Source organism: Carassius gibelio, chromosome A17 (genome assembly GCF_023724105.1).
Source record: "Carassius gibelio isolate Cgi1373 ecotype wild population from Czech Republic chromosome A17, carGib1.2-hapl.c, whole genome shotgun sequence".
Classification (NCBI taxonomy): domain Eukaryota; kingdom Metazoa; phylum Chordata; class Actinopteri; order Cypriniformes; family Cyprinidae; genus Carassius; species Carassius gibelio.
In genome coordinates, this window is record NC_068387.1 from 10,422,332 (window position 1) to 10,439,317 (window position 16,986).

Here is a 16,986-nt window from a genome sequence, read left to right on the forward strand (position 1 = left end):
ATTAAAAATGAAGCAATATTATGATAAAAACAGTAAAACTGTAAAACATTACTACTATTTAGAAGTATTTTTTTTTTTTTTTTTTTATAGCAACATTTTCTGCAGCCATCACATGATTCTTCAGAAATCATGCTTATGTGCTGATTTGCCATTCACAAAACATTACCTATTATCAATGTCGAAAACAGTTGTGCTGCTTAAGATTTTTGTTCGATGTTACTTTAAGGAGAGATGCAAGATGAGAAAACAGCTGTTAAATATGTGGTGGGTAAATGGTTTCATCTGAAGAGCTCAGAGCTGTGACCATGTCTAATTCAATAAGTCGAAGAGACGTCTTACCCTCTTTGAGGAGGTCAGTGATGTCAGCCTGGTACTTATTTCCCACTCTGATCTCTCCCTTATCAGCCAGCAGAGTCTTCTGCTGAGGGTCATATACCAGCGAATAGAAAAAAGCATCCTGCAAAACCAAAGGACACCTTTTAAGGCCAAAAACATGTACGTAAACAAATGCAAAGCTTAATTTTCTGCATCGTTGCATCAAAGACAGGAATGCACACCCAAGTACAGCACACTTGTAGTGCGTTGACCAAACTTATGCATACATGCACAGGTAAAGTATGTTCCTGGCCTTTAATATAAACACAGACAAATGAACCAGTGTTTGAGATATTAGTGGACTGGCTTGACTCTATGTTAAGTCTCCAGTCTCCTCATTACTAAATATGAGGAGGAACATAGTGGGTCAACACACTGAATTATTCATCTGGATCGGGACTCAAAACCAGCTCTCATAAACACACACATCAGATAAACATTTCCCTCTTGCAGGCATACTATGAAGAGTGCAAGTAAATTCATGCAATCGAAAGCATTCGCACATGCGTATAAACAAATCGGTGGCACTCACCTCTCGGTCTAAATAGGACTTGAGGGCTTCGGTCTCATTCAGAAGTGTAACACAGCATTTCCCCCTGAAAAAACACACACAAACAAGCAGATTTATCAGTGGATTGAATCACATAACCTTATATAACATTAAATAGATCTGAATCACTTCACATAGTTCATTCACAGTACTGCTTGACAGAAGCTGTGTTTGGCTGTGGTTTAGAAATGACCATATTAGAGGGAAATGATCATGCATATAGTCTGATATTTGTTATATCATTCCATTTAAAAATGTATCTCACAATTTAGAAAGTAAAAACCTATTGAATATATTGGAAGCCAAATGTCAGAAAACTGATACTTCCTTGCTGGTTGTAGTTAAACCGGTGCATTGGTTCACAGCAGCTTATCTAACTGGCTTCAGCTGAGCTTAGTTTTGCAAGTAAAGGTTATTTAAAAAAAAAATAAAAATCTAGTAGTCTGATTAACAAGGATTTGTCTTCAATCAAGACAATGGCATGTTCTTTTTTGAAAGTACAATATGTATAAAGTTTGAAAAAGTTGAAATAAAAAAACCTGGTCCACAAGATTAAGATATTTGCTTATAATGCATAGAATTTGCTTATAATTAAAACTTTATTTGTACTTTAAATGACCAAGTTTGCATGAATTACAACTCCTGACAGATCCCAGAGCTTAAAAAGATCTAGAGAACATAAAACCAACAAAGTTACATGCAAACATAACAGCTGGCGTAATATATCCTTCATCTTTCCAGAATCATATCAATATAAATTGTGGTAAAACGGGCAAGAATATAATTTTTAAAAAATGCTACACTGCAAAAATCTTTTTTATTCAAATTATTTTCAAGTAAGAATTTCAAAATATTTCCTTTGAGCAAGATCAACTGACAAATAAAATAAACTTATATTTCCATTTGAATTAAGTTTATTTTCTAACAAACAGACTTAATACAGTTTTTTCCCCAAATTAAATGTATCTTGCTTTAAGGTTAATTCGATATTTACCTCAAAAACAAAACTAAAATGCTGAATAAGTAATGTTTTTGGCATTGTAGCCGAAGCCCTCACATGAGATTTGAGCAAATCCTGAATTCTAACTTAACTCAGTTGTGTTGTTTAATGCCACTTACATTTTAAAAACATTTAAAGACTATAATCTGTATTTATATATAAAGGGGTTTCCAAACATAATCCTTTTTTTGGTGTTCACTGCCAGTACCCCGTCCATGTTTTAAGGTCACTGCAAATAAATAAAACCGAAGGAAATTACCAATCAACCATATTTAAAAACTGAGTCACTGTTTCAACCCCAGAGACAGATGATGCTCGCCGTCCACCTTCCATCACCGAAAGAAAGAATTAATGTCAAGCTCACTCCACCCTTGGGTCCGACTTTCTCCGCAAACACAAAAGATGATTTACATGTTCACGAGGCAGACGTGACCTGGCCAGCAACTCCGGTTTGTAAGTAGGACACGAGCGGATGTGGTGGTTTAAAGGGCAGCCTTATGCAGAATGGCTGCTTTCCTGAGAACGACGACTTCACAGCAACTTCCAAAATAGAAAGTGGGCATGATCCTCATTTAATGGTTCTATTCACATATACAGATGACTTGACGAAAATACAAGCCCTTGAGCAAAAACAAGATTGACTCAATTTTCAATTACTCTCCGCTGAATTTGTAGCGATGAGAGAGCAGCGTGAATGAACGAGAGGTTAAAACTCTCCTGTGCTGGGGACTCCATTAGGCCAGAACATGAAAAAGACTGAAGGGAGCCAGTATGTGTGTGAGATGTGTGACTCACACGCAGACGCTAATGAGAGAGAGTCCAGTTGGCTGCTAGAGAGAGCGCCGCAGAATGAAGCATATCCTCAATATCCACAAAGCTTTTTGTAGGTTACCTGATGTGTGTCGCGGGCAGAGACTCCAGCTGTCTGGAGAGGAAGAGCTCTCTGTGTCTCAGCTGATGCTTCTGTTTCTCTGGGAGATCCACCATTTCAGGGTTCTCCATCTCCTCTTCCATTTCTCCTAAAAGGCAAGGGGAAAAGATAAACAACCTTCATTTGTCCTTTTTAATACTATTACAGAGGTGATGCTGTATGTTAATGCTGATTGGCTGATTTTCATAGTTACATATGCACCAGAATGTTTAAAAGTAGTAAGCATTTTTTAATATTGGCCATAACATGAAAATTATAAATTGCATTGAAGCCACAAATCTATTGACTCTAGGTTCTCCCATGTGACATTTGCACCTACTGGAACATGTATCAGTTTTCATTTATTTCTGAATGATCTAACACAATAATTACCCAAAATAATATATCTTTCGTGCAATTTAAAGGTGCAGTGTGAAACCTTGACAGCTAGTGGTTGAAATGGGTACTATGGTCCAAATTCAAAATACTGGAGAGAGCTGTGTTTCCTGCCCCGCACGTGGGTTGCCAGATTGAGGATCATAAAATAGGAATCAGCACAACTGACAATGGAAGGTGACCACGAGTTGATTTAGTCACATTTACTATATTTCTGGTTAGTGTTGTCATGGTACCAAAATTTCAAAATTGGTACCGATACCAGTGTAAATCCACGGTTCTCAGTACCAATTTCGGTACCAGAGCAAAACACTATTTATCACTAAGAATAAAACCAATGCCATAATTTATACATATTTATAAGTGTGTTTAAAATGTTTCTACAAGTAATATAATTGAGAAAAACCGTAAACAAGTTTTCACCCAAATTTAATTAGTCTTTTTATTAATGAAATTTAAACTTTTATTTTTTGTTAAATAAAGGGGATTTGCTATTAAAAATAAAATATGGAAGAAATATTGTGTGATTAATTTCTTTAAAAAGTTTTATTAATTTTTTCAACAGTATCACATTAATTCTACTAAATAATGCCTTTATATAAAAATGAACTTTTATTTTGACGGGTTACCGTGAATACCTTTAAACTGACACTGGTTTTACTCAGATGAAACTGTAAAATGCTTGTGAAGTGACTCAGAACAGTTCTGTTGATGTTATTTATGTATTTATATCCTCATTGAGACGGCAGATGCTGAAATTACTGCAAGCGTCACACGCTTCAGTCTATGTAGTAAACAAACCATTCATTCATTCACACAGAGACACGCAGAACATGCAGAACATGCAGGATTCATATTTCAAGCAACTTTTGCGGCTTGACATTTACAGATACTGGTCCATATGGAGATTTTATTTGATTAATTTATGTAAACTTTGACAAATTCGGTGACTCTCAATATTAAAATGTAAGTTTCTTTATCATGACTGGATTTTGAGATTCCGTCCGTGTTTTCTGCTTCACGGAAATCATAGCGCTGTATGCGTCAAGAACCGGGTTGACCGATTCCTCTATACCACCGGTACTAAAAGAAACCTGGTACCGTGACATTTTCATTTTTTTAGTACTGACTTGATACCACAGTACCGGGTCTTTTGACAACACTATTTCAGGTCAACCCAGCGTGATGAAATACTATTAGATAAATTGGCAGTGGGCAGAATCACACAGATCAAAACAAAAACAGACATTCCGACAATGGAACCGACATTTCAAAGTGGAATAACTGGCTGTGGGATTGTTTTTCAGAGAAATAAGTATGTGAGGTTGTAAATTTAGTACAGTAAAAACTAAAATTGCGTACATCACCTTTAAGCAATTTTTTGTCATTTCATGTCATAGGTGTCATGATGTAATGCAATATGGTATATAAACAATATCCCATCCAGTCAGAACATATTCCATTTAAAATTTCAAATGAAATTTGAAAAACCAATGTCAGTCAATCACTATTTAGCAAGCTAATGCTAAAGGAGCATACACATACTGCAGATTTCATGCATTTCGTTATAGAATTTCTGCATTTCACTCAACTGCTTTTTCATTATTTTTATGTAAATATCCTTTTGACCATTGCACTTGTGATTTTGTTCTAAAAATGTGGTGCTCAAGTTAAAATTTCAACTTTAAATAATGTGCTTGGAGACCTTTTCTTTTCTTTGCCGTGCCTTGCAATTTTAAACACAACAATGCCTTATGTATGAACTACCCCAAAGGCTATCACATTCACAATTACTTTTGATCACACTGAAGGTCATAGATTACAACCTGACTAAAAGTATTGCACTTCGGTTTGTAACTCACACTGTACTAGTTGTCACAGACATGAATGTAACCCCAAATCACAAGGTTGGTTGAGGAGAAAAACCCATGTAAACTACATGAAAGGAGGAACCATATAAGACATATCTAGCGATCAAGATATTTTAGGCCACTTTACACCTGCAACGAACTTGTCCTTTCTGTGATCATGGTGAGATCTGACTTGATCACATAAAAAGCCAGGTATTAAAAAAAAAAGACAACCCTAAAAGCTGCATAGCAAATTAGCAGCACACTAAAATCCACTTCGTAATCACAGCAATAGACCTTTTTCCAAAAAGAAAAAAAACTTTGTAGTTTTTGCATACTAAAGTAATGAGTTTTGAAAATTATGTGATCTAGGACCGTGGTTCGCAACTTGTTTAACTGTAATTTGAAAAATAGATACTACAAGATCTGAATGGTTCTCACTCTTTTTAATCAATTAATTTCCATGACTTCATGATTTAACGGATACAGATTTGCCTAATAAAGTATTTTAGAGCTTGACATAACTATAAAATTGTTCATCAAAATGCCTAATATTTATTCATTTATATGACTTTGAGGTCTAGAAATCACAACAAGACAGTGGGATCTCTGGTTCTTCTAAAGTAAAGAAAAATTAAACGGTGAATAAAATACTAATGATCTTTTCTTTTTTGTGGTTTTGTCTAATTTTAATCATTTTGAGGCCACTTGGAAGTACGCTGAGGTCCTAGTGGCCCCCAACCTCCTGATTTGAGAACCAATGATTTAGGACTTTAATACTGCGCACGTCTTTGGTCTTTGTACAGCCTGTAAATGTATCCCTCACAGCATAATTCTGATCCACTAAATTCAATATAATTCAATATGATGTCTTCCTTTGACTGACATACATGCATCTACCCATCTATTTTTTTCTATTCACAGCAACTTACAACAAACAAGTAAAACCTTGGGGCATTTAACCCTGTATAGTCTAATGTCTCATATTTGATATGCAAAGGCCTCTATATTAACAACATGATTAAACCCTTGCTGAAAAACCTGTTGTACACAACCCACTGCATGCCTTCTGTCATCTGAATGATAGTTCATACTTTTCTTAAACAAAATCCTTGAGTGAGAGATCCATATTCTCACTATATCATTCTCTATGGACCACAAAAGCATGATGAATTAAATATGATACTAAAAATCATTTATGCATTTATTTATTTTTAATAAAAAAAAAAAAAACAAGCCTGTCTTGACAAACCCCACACATATGTGCTGTAGGAGGCAGAGTGCGGCAGAGAATGATAAGTGGGAGAGTCGGGAGAGCGAGAGGGAGGGACGGAGAGAGAGAAACCAGTGAGCGTGCTTCAATTCATTTGGAGTTTCATTAGTGAAAGAGAGAGAGACAGATGGAGATGGAGGGTAAGGCAGCAGAACAAAAAGAAACAAGAGATTTAAAAAAAACAAGATGTTTGTCTGAAATCAATAAGTATTCCCTCCTCTTCACCACACGCTCCAACATTTAGCACACGTCCGCCTGTCACAAGCTATCTGGTTTTATCTTGCTCTGAAGAAATCTGAACCTACAGTAAACACGAGCGAGTGGTCACTTTACAAGAGCTGCACATTACAGCCGTACGTGGAGCATCAACACCCCCTGCTGAGATCCATGCGGAGCGAGGGATAGAGATGGACCCTGAAACAGAGACTGAACGGGAGAAGATGACGCAAAATATACAGGGCAAGAGAGAGAGGAACAGCCCTGTGGCTATGAGCAGCCTGCCGCGTCCTTGAGAGCCGTCGAGAAGAGAGGAGCTGAACTCAGTAGTAAACTCTAGTTGTAGTTTTGAGAAAGAGAGAGGGAAAAAGCTAACCATTTGGCCCTGCATCCCGCCTATACTCAACAAATTACCTCTCCATTTCACCTGTCTTAACCAATTATCAATTATTGATGAATGAATCGCCTTACCAGGCGGAGGGGAAGAAGAGAAGAGGAGGTCGGGCTGAGAATGGAGAACCGTTTTTATTCACAACTTCTTCATTTTCGAATGATTTAACGTGTTTGGTTCTGTTAGCGGTTCTTGAACGTCTGCATTCATCTGCTGATCATGAAACTCGTGAGGTTTAAATGTGAAGATTTGTTGGGTTCTAATCAGAAGGACTAAACTAGATTTGCACATTTTTTGAACAAAATGGAAATGCTTGTCCATGCAAAACTCACTATGAAGCTACAGGGTGTTGTGGATGGTTCTTGACAGTTGCTTTCTGGTTCAAGTAGAAAGAGTCCACTCTCATACGTCTATGATAATCTGGTCTCTAGATAAGACTCTCTGTAAATCTACTTTTTAATGGTTTTATCATGTGACAGATGATTTTTGTTGTTGTATATCCAAAAAGTAATAACACATATCTCTTCAACAAACCAAATGATTCATGTCCATAGCACAAATTGTGTAGGGGAAAACAATTAAGGACAAATAACCCGGGAATCTTCAAACTGTTCTTATTCTGTTGTCTTCATTAAAAAGTATTTTCCTGACATTGGATTATGTTAATTGTTCTTCAACATTTTTTTCTTTTTTGTATCCTTGCACTAATATAGACAGAATGCTGTACTAAAACGCTCTGACAGTGTTTTCTGCAGCACTATTCAGCGGTGGCACTGCAGCACTCCTCAATCTGCCACCACTGCAAAAGAAATCTTAACAAGATGTGAGAAGTTGCAGTCTGAAATGAATTTTAGAAGAAAGATTAGAGGGTTTAAAATTACATTTTAAACCATTTCAAATGTGTCACTGATGCTGGGGACACAGAAACATAAAATATGCGCACTCTAAAAAACGAATGTTTTGGCTGAACAACAACAAAACTCTTGAGTTATGAAAACCTCTCGTGAAATTACGTTAAACCAAAAAACGACGAGTTCGAGAAACTTAATTTGTAGCATAAACACAAATTAAGTAAATTATTCAAAAAAGTTGTTACTAATTTCTAAAATAATCGAGTCCAATTAATCGTATTTATTTGAATTGAAATGAACAGTTAGCATAGCAAATGGTCATTGGAACATTTTAGCATCTACATTTAATGAACAAGTAAAATATTAGTTGGCACTGGCATTAGCACAGTCATTGCTCATATGGTTAATGTAGAGTACTCTCACGAAGCCACCCACAACCTAACCACAAGCTGTTAAATATAACAGCATTAAACACTCAAATGTCTTTTCCTTTATTAAAAACGCATAAATGATATCTTAAGTCACTATAGAGTCCTACGAAAAGCATGTGGGAACTAGAAGTCCACTGCCAAATTTTCAAAGTTGTCAAAACAACAATAAAAGGTATATTTTTATTCCCCCCTCACATGCACAGACACTAAATACAATAGGCACAGCCATAACCATGCTCCAAAGCCTCCATCCAAGAAGCTGTGGCCAGAAACACACACATTTTCGCTTTGTATGTCCCTTGCGTTCATATTAACCCACACCACACGCAACCTTTTTTTGAGAACGACATGAGAAGATATGGAGTTGAATTCCAGAGCCTTTTTCCAACCCTTGTTTGTTTTCCAACCCTTGTGCCCTTCTAATTCAGGAAGAAATGTGAAACACACAGACATAGCTCACTAGGACAGCCATGACTCAAAGCGGTTGTGCTCAACACTGAGAGGTTGAGCAGAAAGCACAAAGAAGTGGAGCGGCTGAGGCCGACGAATGAGGTGATTCCAGTGAGTAGTTCACAGCAGGGCCAGGTCTCTCTCTCGTCACACACGGCGCCTCACTGCCTCATGCTCTCAGGGCCCAGCGAGGCGGAGCCAGCATCACAGAGAGCAAAATATTTCATCTGTGAGTCACAGCACCCGCACGCTGCTGACTCCTCCAACACTGGGAGTCGAGTTTACACATCACAAGCTCTGCTGGGTTACATCGAGGGTCAAAGAGCACTAAAAAGAAGATTTCTACCATTTCTGGAGAAAGTCTTATCTTGCCCGTAAAGAACTTAGAAAGAAAATAAATAAAAACGAAAGATATAATTAAGAAATAAATGAGAAAAAAAAGAAATGACTAAAAAGAAAATAGAAAATACATTAATAAAAGGAAATAAAATTTGAAGAAAATTATAGAGAATAAATACAAATAAAAAAGGAAAAGAGATCTAAAATAAAAAGAATATATAATAAAAAGAATAAATAGTTTGCCAAAAAGTAATAAAGAGAAATAAATAAATTAACAAATGCATGAATAAAGGAAAGGAAGGAAGGAAAGTATAAATTTGGTAATATAAAAAGAACAGAAGTAAAAGAATAATAACCAAAGATAATAAAATACCGAAAAAATATAAAAACTAAAGAAAAAAAGAAAAAAGGAAGAAAAAGAACAGAACTAAAAGGAAAAATAAAAATAACAATAAATGAATTACTAATAAATAAAAATGGATGAAAAAAAGAAAGGAAAAAATAAATGCATGAAAGAAAGAACAAAAAAAATAAGAAAATAGATAAAAAGGAAAGAAAAAAAATGAATGAATGAATGAATGAAGCAGTAATAATGCACAATGGGTCACAGCGCTGATTCTAGCTCTTGTATGAAGGCACATGAGCCAACACTGAACTTGGGTCTTCTATCTTCCTCACTGGTTAGACTTTCCCCTCATTCTCCCTCTACTCTGTCACTCTTCTTTTTCCTTCCACTCTTCCACTCATTCTTCAACTCCCTTTCCCTTTTCCAAAGGCAGAGACAGGATGTAGCCCACACCCATGCGGTGAACAACCATTCCTGCCATGCATTTTTTCACATATTGCAAATGTCTGAAGGTCCACGGAGATGCTGCTGGCATTGAGGAGAGATCCATAACACACACACACACACACACACACACACGCACACACACACGCATAGACAGAGTTCCTCTTGACTGCATCTGTGTGGTCCATATAAACAAATAGGCTTCACGGCCTCAGAATCAGACTTGTGTGTTGCAGACTGAAGCCGAAATCTCTTTTATACGCATAAGCACCGTGTCTAAACCCGTACTCACAAACCACTCAGATACCTGATGACAAATCTCTACAGCAGCCATTTTGGAGGAAGGTTTTGTTCACAGTAGGAACAGATTCACTTTTAACAGACTCACAACTACAGTTCATTCAAGAGAGGAGGGCGTTTTAAGGGCTGTCACTCATATGAACATTGCATAATGGATGACACAAATATCTTGCAGCTTTTTTTCCTGAACCTTTAACAAGATTTAAAGGATTAGTTCACTCCTTTTACTCATTTACTCATCCTCATGTCTTTCCAAACCCACCTCCTTCCATCGAACACAAAAATAAGGGTATTCTGAAGAATGTCAAGGTTGCTCTTTTTTCATATAAAGTAAACGAATGAGAGCTAGGGATGTAAATTAAAAAAAAAAAAAAAAACAGCACTAAACCAGGTTTGATGCCAATGACAATCAGTCACGATATGCAATAAATATATTTGACATCATAAGGGACCCTTTTATGCCATTTTTTGGCAAGTTTGACAGCACTGGTCATTCACTTTCATGATTTGGAAAACTATATGCTTCATTATAAGGAGCAGCAAGAACTTTCTGCTAAATATCTATATATCTGTTCCTCACAACAAAGACGAACATACAAGTCTGGAACGATATGAAGGTAAAAAGAGAGCAAATGACACTGTAGCCTTAAACCAAAGACACAGAACCAAAAACGAAAGCATTAAAGTTGTTCTGCACAATGCATCTGAATGAGAAAGTGACAACAAATGTGGTAAAACGTTAAATTAAGATTATAAAGAGACTCTCTAGAATAAAATAAGTTAAGGTGCACAATCAGCACCTGTGGTGTTCTGTTAATGTGCAAATGCAGAGAAGCAAACATGAGTGCGAGATCAAAATCAGCCTGCTATCAAAATGACTTACCACTCAACGACATCCAAATGTTTGAGCTAGTGTCACTGTAAAACATGACATATCCTGTTGGCAGCAGGTGGTGCTTTGATTATAACTGAATATTGACCTTTAGATGTGTTCAGGTTTATTCATCATGTGGAGTTTGGGGCAGATTGGACGTCTGAGTTATAACAATTTCCCGTTTCATGGCATTTATAGCATGCTTTATCACTTAGCAAGAGTTGCTAGAATGTTTCTTGCATGTTTACCACATAGTGTTTACCACACAAAAAAACATTGTACTATGTTGTTAATAGTGTATCTCCGTGTTAAACAGTTCACTTCCTGTTGCCAGTAGGTGGGGCTATGACTATAACTGAATATGGGCATGTAGATATCTTCAGGCCAGGGTTCTTACCAAACATGTTAAGTTTGGGGCAGATTGGACATTGCATGACTGAGTTAAAACAACTTCCCATTTCATGGCATTAATAGCATGCTTTAGCACTCAGTAAGTGTTCCTAGCATGTTTTGCACTCTATTACTTATTTTAGTGTGTTGCTAATACATGTCACTTCCTGTTGCCAGTAGGTGGGGCTATGACTATAACTGAATATGGGCATGTAGATATCTTCAGGCCAGGGTTCTTACCAAACATGTTAAGTTTGGGGCAGATTGGACATTGCATGACTGAGTTAAAACAACTTCCCATTTAATGGCATTAATAGCATGCTTTAGCACTCAGTAAGTGTTCCTAGCATGTTTAGCACTCTATTACTTATTTTAGTGTGTTGCTAATACATGTCACTTCCTGTTGACAGTAGGTGGTGCTATGACTTTAACTGAATATTGGCATGTAGATGTCTTTAGGCCAGGACTCTTACCAAACAGTTTAGTTTGGGGTAGATTGGACATTGCATGCCTGAGTTAAAGCAACTTCCTGTTTCATTGTATTAATAGCACTTAGCTAAGTGTTGCTAGCCTATTTAACACTTGCTGATGCTTTTTAATATGGTACTAGGAGTCCATAACATTGTTAAACATGTCACTTCCAGTTGACAGTAGGTGGGGCTATGACTATAACTGAATATGGGCATTAGTGTTGCTTACGCGACAAAGATTATGAATAAATATCGTCATCAACGAACCTCTATCATGTGACGAAAGCGAGGCGAGATGCAACGTAAATCCTGGTCATGTGACAATGACTATAAATGTATAATGCCATATTGTTGACGAATAAAAACGAGACTAAATGTGGTTAAAAAAAAAATAAAAACTATGCTAAAATTTCGAGACACATTGTTATAACGTTATTTTGTCTCATTTAGTCGTGTTATTATTATTATTATTATTTTGCAGTATTTCTTTTTCCTGTGTCTCACTTCAGGGGCTGCATCAGGTCGCACTGCGCAGACTCATGCGACGTCACTTCCTCAAGCCCCACTCGCTGCATTATTTAGAAGACGACAACAAAGTTAAGTCTGACACAGAGAAAGGCGCCTATGTGTGTACTTCTAACATGTTTGGTTGGTAAAATAAATGTTGTAAATTCAAAGAGCGTCTTCTGTGTCTGGAATGGATGTATTCTTGAGTCTATAAGGTAACAATAATATGATAAGATAACCTTGTGTGAAATGGGTTTGGCTAAAAGATCATTTTGGTTTCGTCTATACTACTACGCACTTACAGTATATTGACTGGGTTAAATAGAAACGCATTACTAAAGAGAGACTAAAATACAATTTTCATTGACTAAAACTAGACTAAATGTCATCAGTTTTCGTCGACTACAACTAAAAAAGTCATGGATAATTCTGACTAAAATAAGACTAAAATGCTCAGACTTTTAGTTGACTGAAACTTGACTATAGACTAAAAAGAGTATGAATGTGACAAACTAATAAAAACTAAAATATCAGCTTCACACAAAGACTAGACTAAAACTAAAATTAAAACTGGCTACCAAAAACAACACTAATGGGCATGTGTTCAGGACTTTTATCAAGCGTGTGAAGTTTGGGGCAGATTTGACAATGTTTGCCTGAGTTACTGCACACAGCATATTTCAAGGCAAAATATAAAAATGTATCAGGGTGCCAGGGATACGCCCTTCAAGGAAAACTCAAGATCTTCACATTTTAGCATCGCAAGGCCTTATTATTACACACACCAATTTTAAAGATGATCCGATTAAAACTGTAGGAGTACCTTATTAAAGTACGAGGCCTGAAAATGGCAAAAGAAAAGCAAAAAATCATAGAGGAAAAATCCAAAATGGCTGACTTCCTGTTGTGTTTAGGACTTCGCTGCAAGAGGTTTTTTTCTTTTTGTAGGTATTGGGACATTACATGCATGTGCTGAATTTCATAAATGTACATTAAACGTAGCGGGAGGAACGCTTCGTTGACATTTTACAGATGGCGCTTTCAAGCCATTTTCCCACACCCAAATCTGAAACCCATATCACATGTAAATTTTCACCAGTTCTAATGCGTATGCAAGGTTTCATCAGTTTTGGAGCATGTTTAGGCCCTCAAAAATGTGATTTAATTTGGAGAAGTAGTAGTAGAATGAACAGAGAAACCATTGGTGCTCGGGCCCTAACTGCATGAATTTTAAAGACTTTAAAATAAAAGATAAAACCGTCCTTATTTAATAAATATCACTGGTCTTATGTATCACATCAAAAACCCACCATAAAATTATATTATATATATGATTATGTATATATTAAATATTTACCTATATCAACCAATACTATTCTAGCCTAATACGTTTTATCCAATTAAATATAAATGGATCAAATCAAACCCCAACTATTACTTTCCAATGTATATTTGGTTCCACTCAGAAACTTGTAATACAAAATTAAAATGTGTGGGAATGGTAATTCATGTTTTTAAAGAAGCAAATGTATATTTAACTACAAGGTGCCCAAAACTGAATACTGAAAAGAGATGCATTCTAGAACAAACTTCTGAAATATAATGAACGTTCACTTGGGATAAACTGACTTTATTCTAGCTCTGTATGATAACAGACGCCAGGCAGATGTCTCCGGAAACAAATTTCAGGTTCAGTGAGCTGATTGTGGGTGGCCATTGTGGACTACAAACAAACTGGAAGACAGCTGCCTAGAAACACTCCCAACACAAAGGCCCAAAAAATTGAGCAAGAGAATCATCCTGCCTAATAATTTGGTTAAAAAAATATATATATTTTATCCAACATCACATTTGAAGTTATGAGGTTCCATTTCAGTTATGATGTATCCGTAGAGGGTTGCTGTTTATGTAGGTAGTAGACAGCAAGGCACAAACAAAACTTCTAGGGATGCACCGAATGTTCGGCAACCGAAATTATTCGGCCAAAAATAGCCAAAAAAACACTTTCGGTGTTCGGCCGAATAAGTAAAAAGGCCGAATAAATTTTGCCGAACAATGACGTTTTTAATGACGCAATCAAATAACCCGCGTAGAGTGAGAGGCGCGCGCTTTATGCAGCAAACTTGTCAGCAGTGTGGAAGCACTTTAAAAAGTGTCAGATAAAGAGACAAAAACGGCCGTTTGCAGACATTGTTCTGGATTTGGGAAAGCCGCTAGGTGATGGAGATGGTCAGGTGATGCACAGCGCAGTAGATGAAAACAGAGAGCAGAGAGTAAACGGGCTCGTACTACAGATGAGCCGCGCACAGTCTCGCTGTCTGACATGTTCGATGAGATCCTCCAAGAGAATAACCCATTTACAAGACAGAGGACAAGCTCGACCGCTCAACAGTTAGATGGGCAGTGTTGTGCCTGAACGCGTTCATTGAACGATAGTTCATGAATGAACTCGTTCATATTTTGGGCGAACGTGAACTGAACGTGCTGTATTAATGCCTGATGAACGTTACTGTCAACTTGTTCATTCTGGTGTCTGTGAACGGCACGCTCTCTCAGGTTAACTTCGTTCAATAGGGTGCCAGATTTCTATAGAGCTTTCCAGGCGAAAACCCGGCTAAAACACACCGTAAACGGGTCTTAATATGTAGCGAAAAAACGCCCAATCTGGCAACACCAGCCACTAGTGTCGCACCGCCGTCCGCCGCATGCGTGACGCGTCATCAAAAAAAAAAAACAAAGAAAAGAAAAAAGGCGACAGCAGCAAGTAGCAAGAAGGCGTATGATCATTTAAAAGAATTTTATGATGTTTATGAAAAGGTCGGTGAGATTGGGAGACAAAACATTAAAGCAACAAGGGGGAAGTGCTGTCCCCTCAATGCTAATGTAAACCCTGGTTGGATAAGGATTCAAAATTGGATATGACATGAAGATGAAATCTGACGCATAGCTTCATTGTTAAAACTGATAAAATAATTGCTGTCTGTGTTTCTATATGGGCTGTGGCAATAATTGTGAAAAAATAATAGCTTGCAGCAACATATGGAAAAAAAGAACTATGAACTCAATTTTGTAGTTTGAACTATGAACTGAACTAGTTCATTTTAAAATTTGTGAATTGAACTTTGAACTAGTTCATGTAGAAAGTGAACTTTCTCAACACTGTAGATGGGTATCTCTCAGAAGTCCCCATCCCCACGAGCAATAACCCTCTCGAATTTTGGAGGACCAATCAAGGCCGCTTTCCCGAACTGGTGCAGATGGCACGCAGGTAGGCTCCTTGTATGGGAAATTAATTTAAGATTTTATTTATATTTTGGATTATGGTAACACTTTATAAGTAGTTTCTATTTTTAACATTAACAATGAAAAACCCTTATTAAAAGCATTTATTAATCTTAATGTTAACATTTACTAATACAGTATTAAAATAAAGTATCACATTTGTAATTTCTGAATTAAAAAGTATCAAAAGTGGTAGGCCTATTTGTTAATATTGTTAATGCACTTATACTAACATGAACTAAATATTTTTTTTATTATCTTACATTAACGAAGATTAATAAATACCATAACAAATGTATTGCTCATTGTTAGTTAATGCAATAATGTTAACAAACATTGTAAAGTGTTACTACCTATATTTTATATGTATTTTGTGAAAATTTAACTATTTTCAGTGTAGTAAAATAGTAGGCCTACACTGGGTTTCAACCATTTCATTATCTTGAAGACATTGTTCGTTTTGAAATGAGCAACTGTCAGAAAACTGCAATAAAATTTCCAACTATTCTGCAGGTACTTGTCTGCTCCATGCACACGCACCAACAGTGAGATACTGTTTAGTGCTGCATCTCATGTCCATACCTGCAAACTCAGAAGGACTGAAAAAGGTGACAGATTGGCAAAATAAATGGAAAAAATGCGAAACACTGCGTTCGGTATTCGGCCTTCGGCCAAGCATTTCATTATTATTCGGCTTCGGCCAAGAATTTCATTTCGGTGCATCCCTAAAAACTTCCAATGAATAATTCAATTTCAGTAGAATAGTTAAATGTTCAAGTCGGCATGAAATGAAAACCCACTCTATTTTGTAAATGCATTTTATAGATCTTATTGTGAACAATTCATCCTTTGATGTTTTATTTTTTTTAGAATTCTGTTACGATTGAATACAAATTCATCATCAGAAATTGAGTCTAATGAAATTAATAAGATAAAAACTAAGGTAGTTTACAATGAACCTGCATTTTTTTTTCTTTTTTTGTCAAATAAGATGCCGCTCAAAAGATCTGTATAAATGAAAACAGATTAAAAAATAATTTCTTGATTATATAATATATGTAATAAAATAACATTACTATTACCTTGAGAAGTACATTTAGTATGCAATAGTAAATTATATCTGTCATACTTTCTTGACGTAAAACCAAATACTTATTTCAGCGGTTTGTCATGAAAATCTTTCAGTTTGTGTGTGTTTTTTTTTCGACAGTGGTTTTTCTCAAATGAAATAATGAAAAGCTTGTGAAGTGACTCTAAAAACATCTCTGGAGATCAAGCTCATGTGAACTCCTATATTAAGACAGCAGATGCAGAAAACACCGCAAGCTTCAAGTGTGAGTT

The 16,986-nt window shown here is 36.4% G+C and overlaps 1 protein-coding gene across 3 annotated transcripts in view; it reads right to left on the reverse strand.

Moving 5' to 3' along the window:
• The window catches only part of LOC127933228 (metastasis-associated protein MTA1-like), a 43,537-nt gene that overhangs the window by 11,257 nt on the left and 15,294 nt on the right, over window positions 1-16,986 (reverse strand). For all 3 annotated transcript variants that reach the window (XM_052530041.1, XM_052530040.1, XM_052530042.1), the window contains exons 4-6: window positions 2,818-2,944; window positions 908-971; window positions 340-457 (exon numbers count right to left, since the gene is read on the reverse strand). In XM_052530041.1, coding sequence (XP_052386001.1) covers window positions 340-457; window positions 908-971; window positions 2,818-2,944 — 309 coding nt within the window. The remainder of the gene's footprint in view (window positions 1-339; window positions 458-907; window positions 972-2,817; window positions 2,945-16,986) is intronic.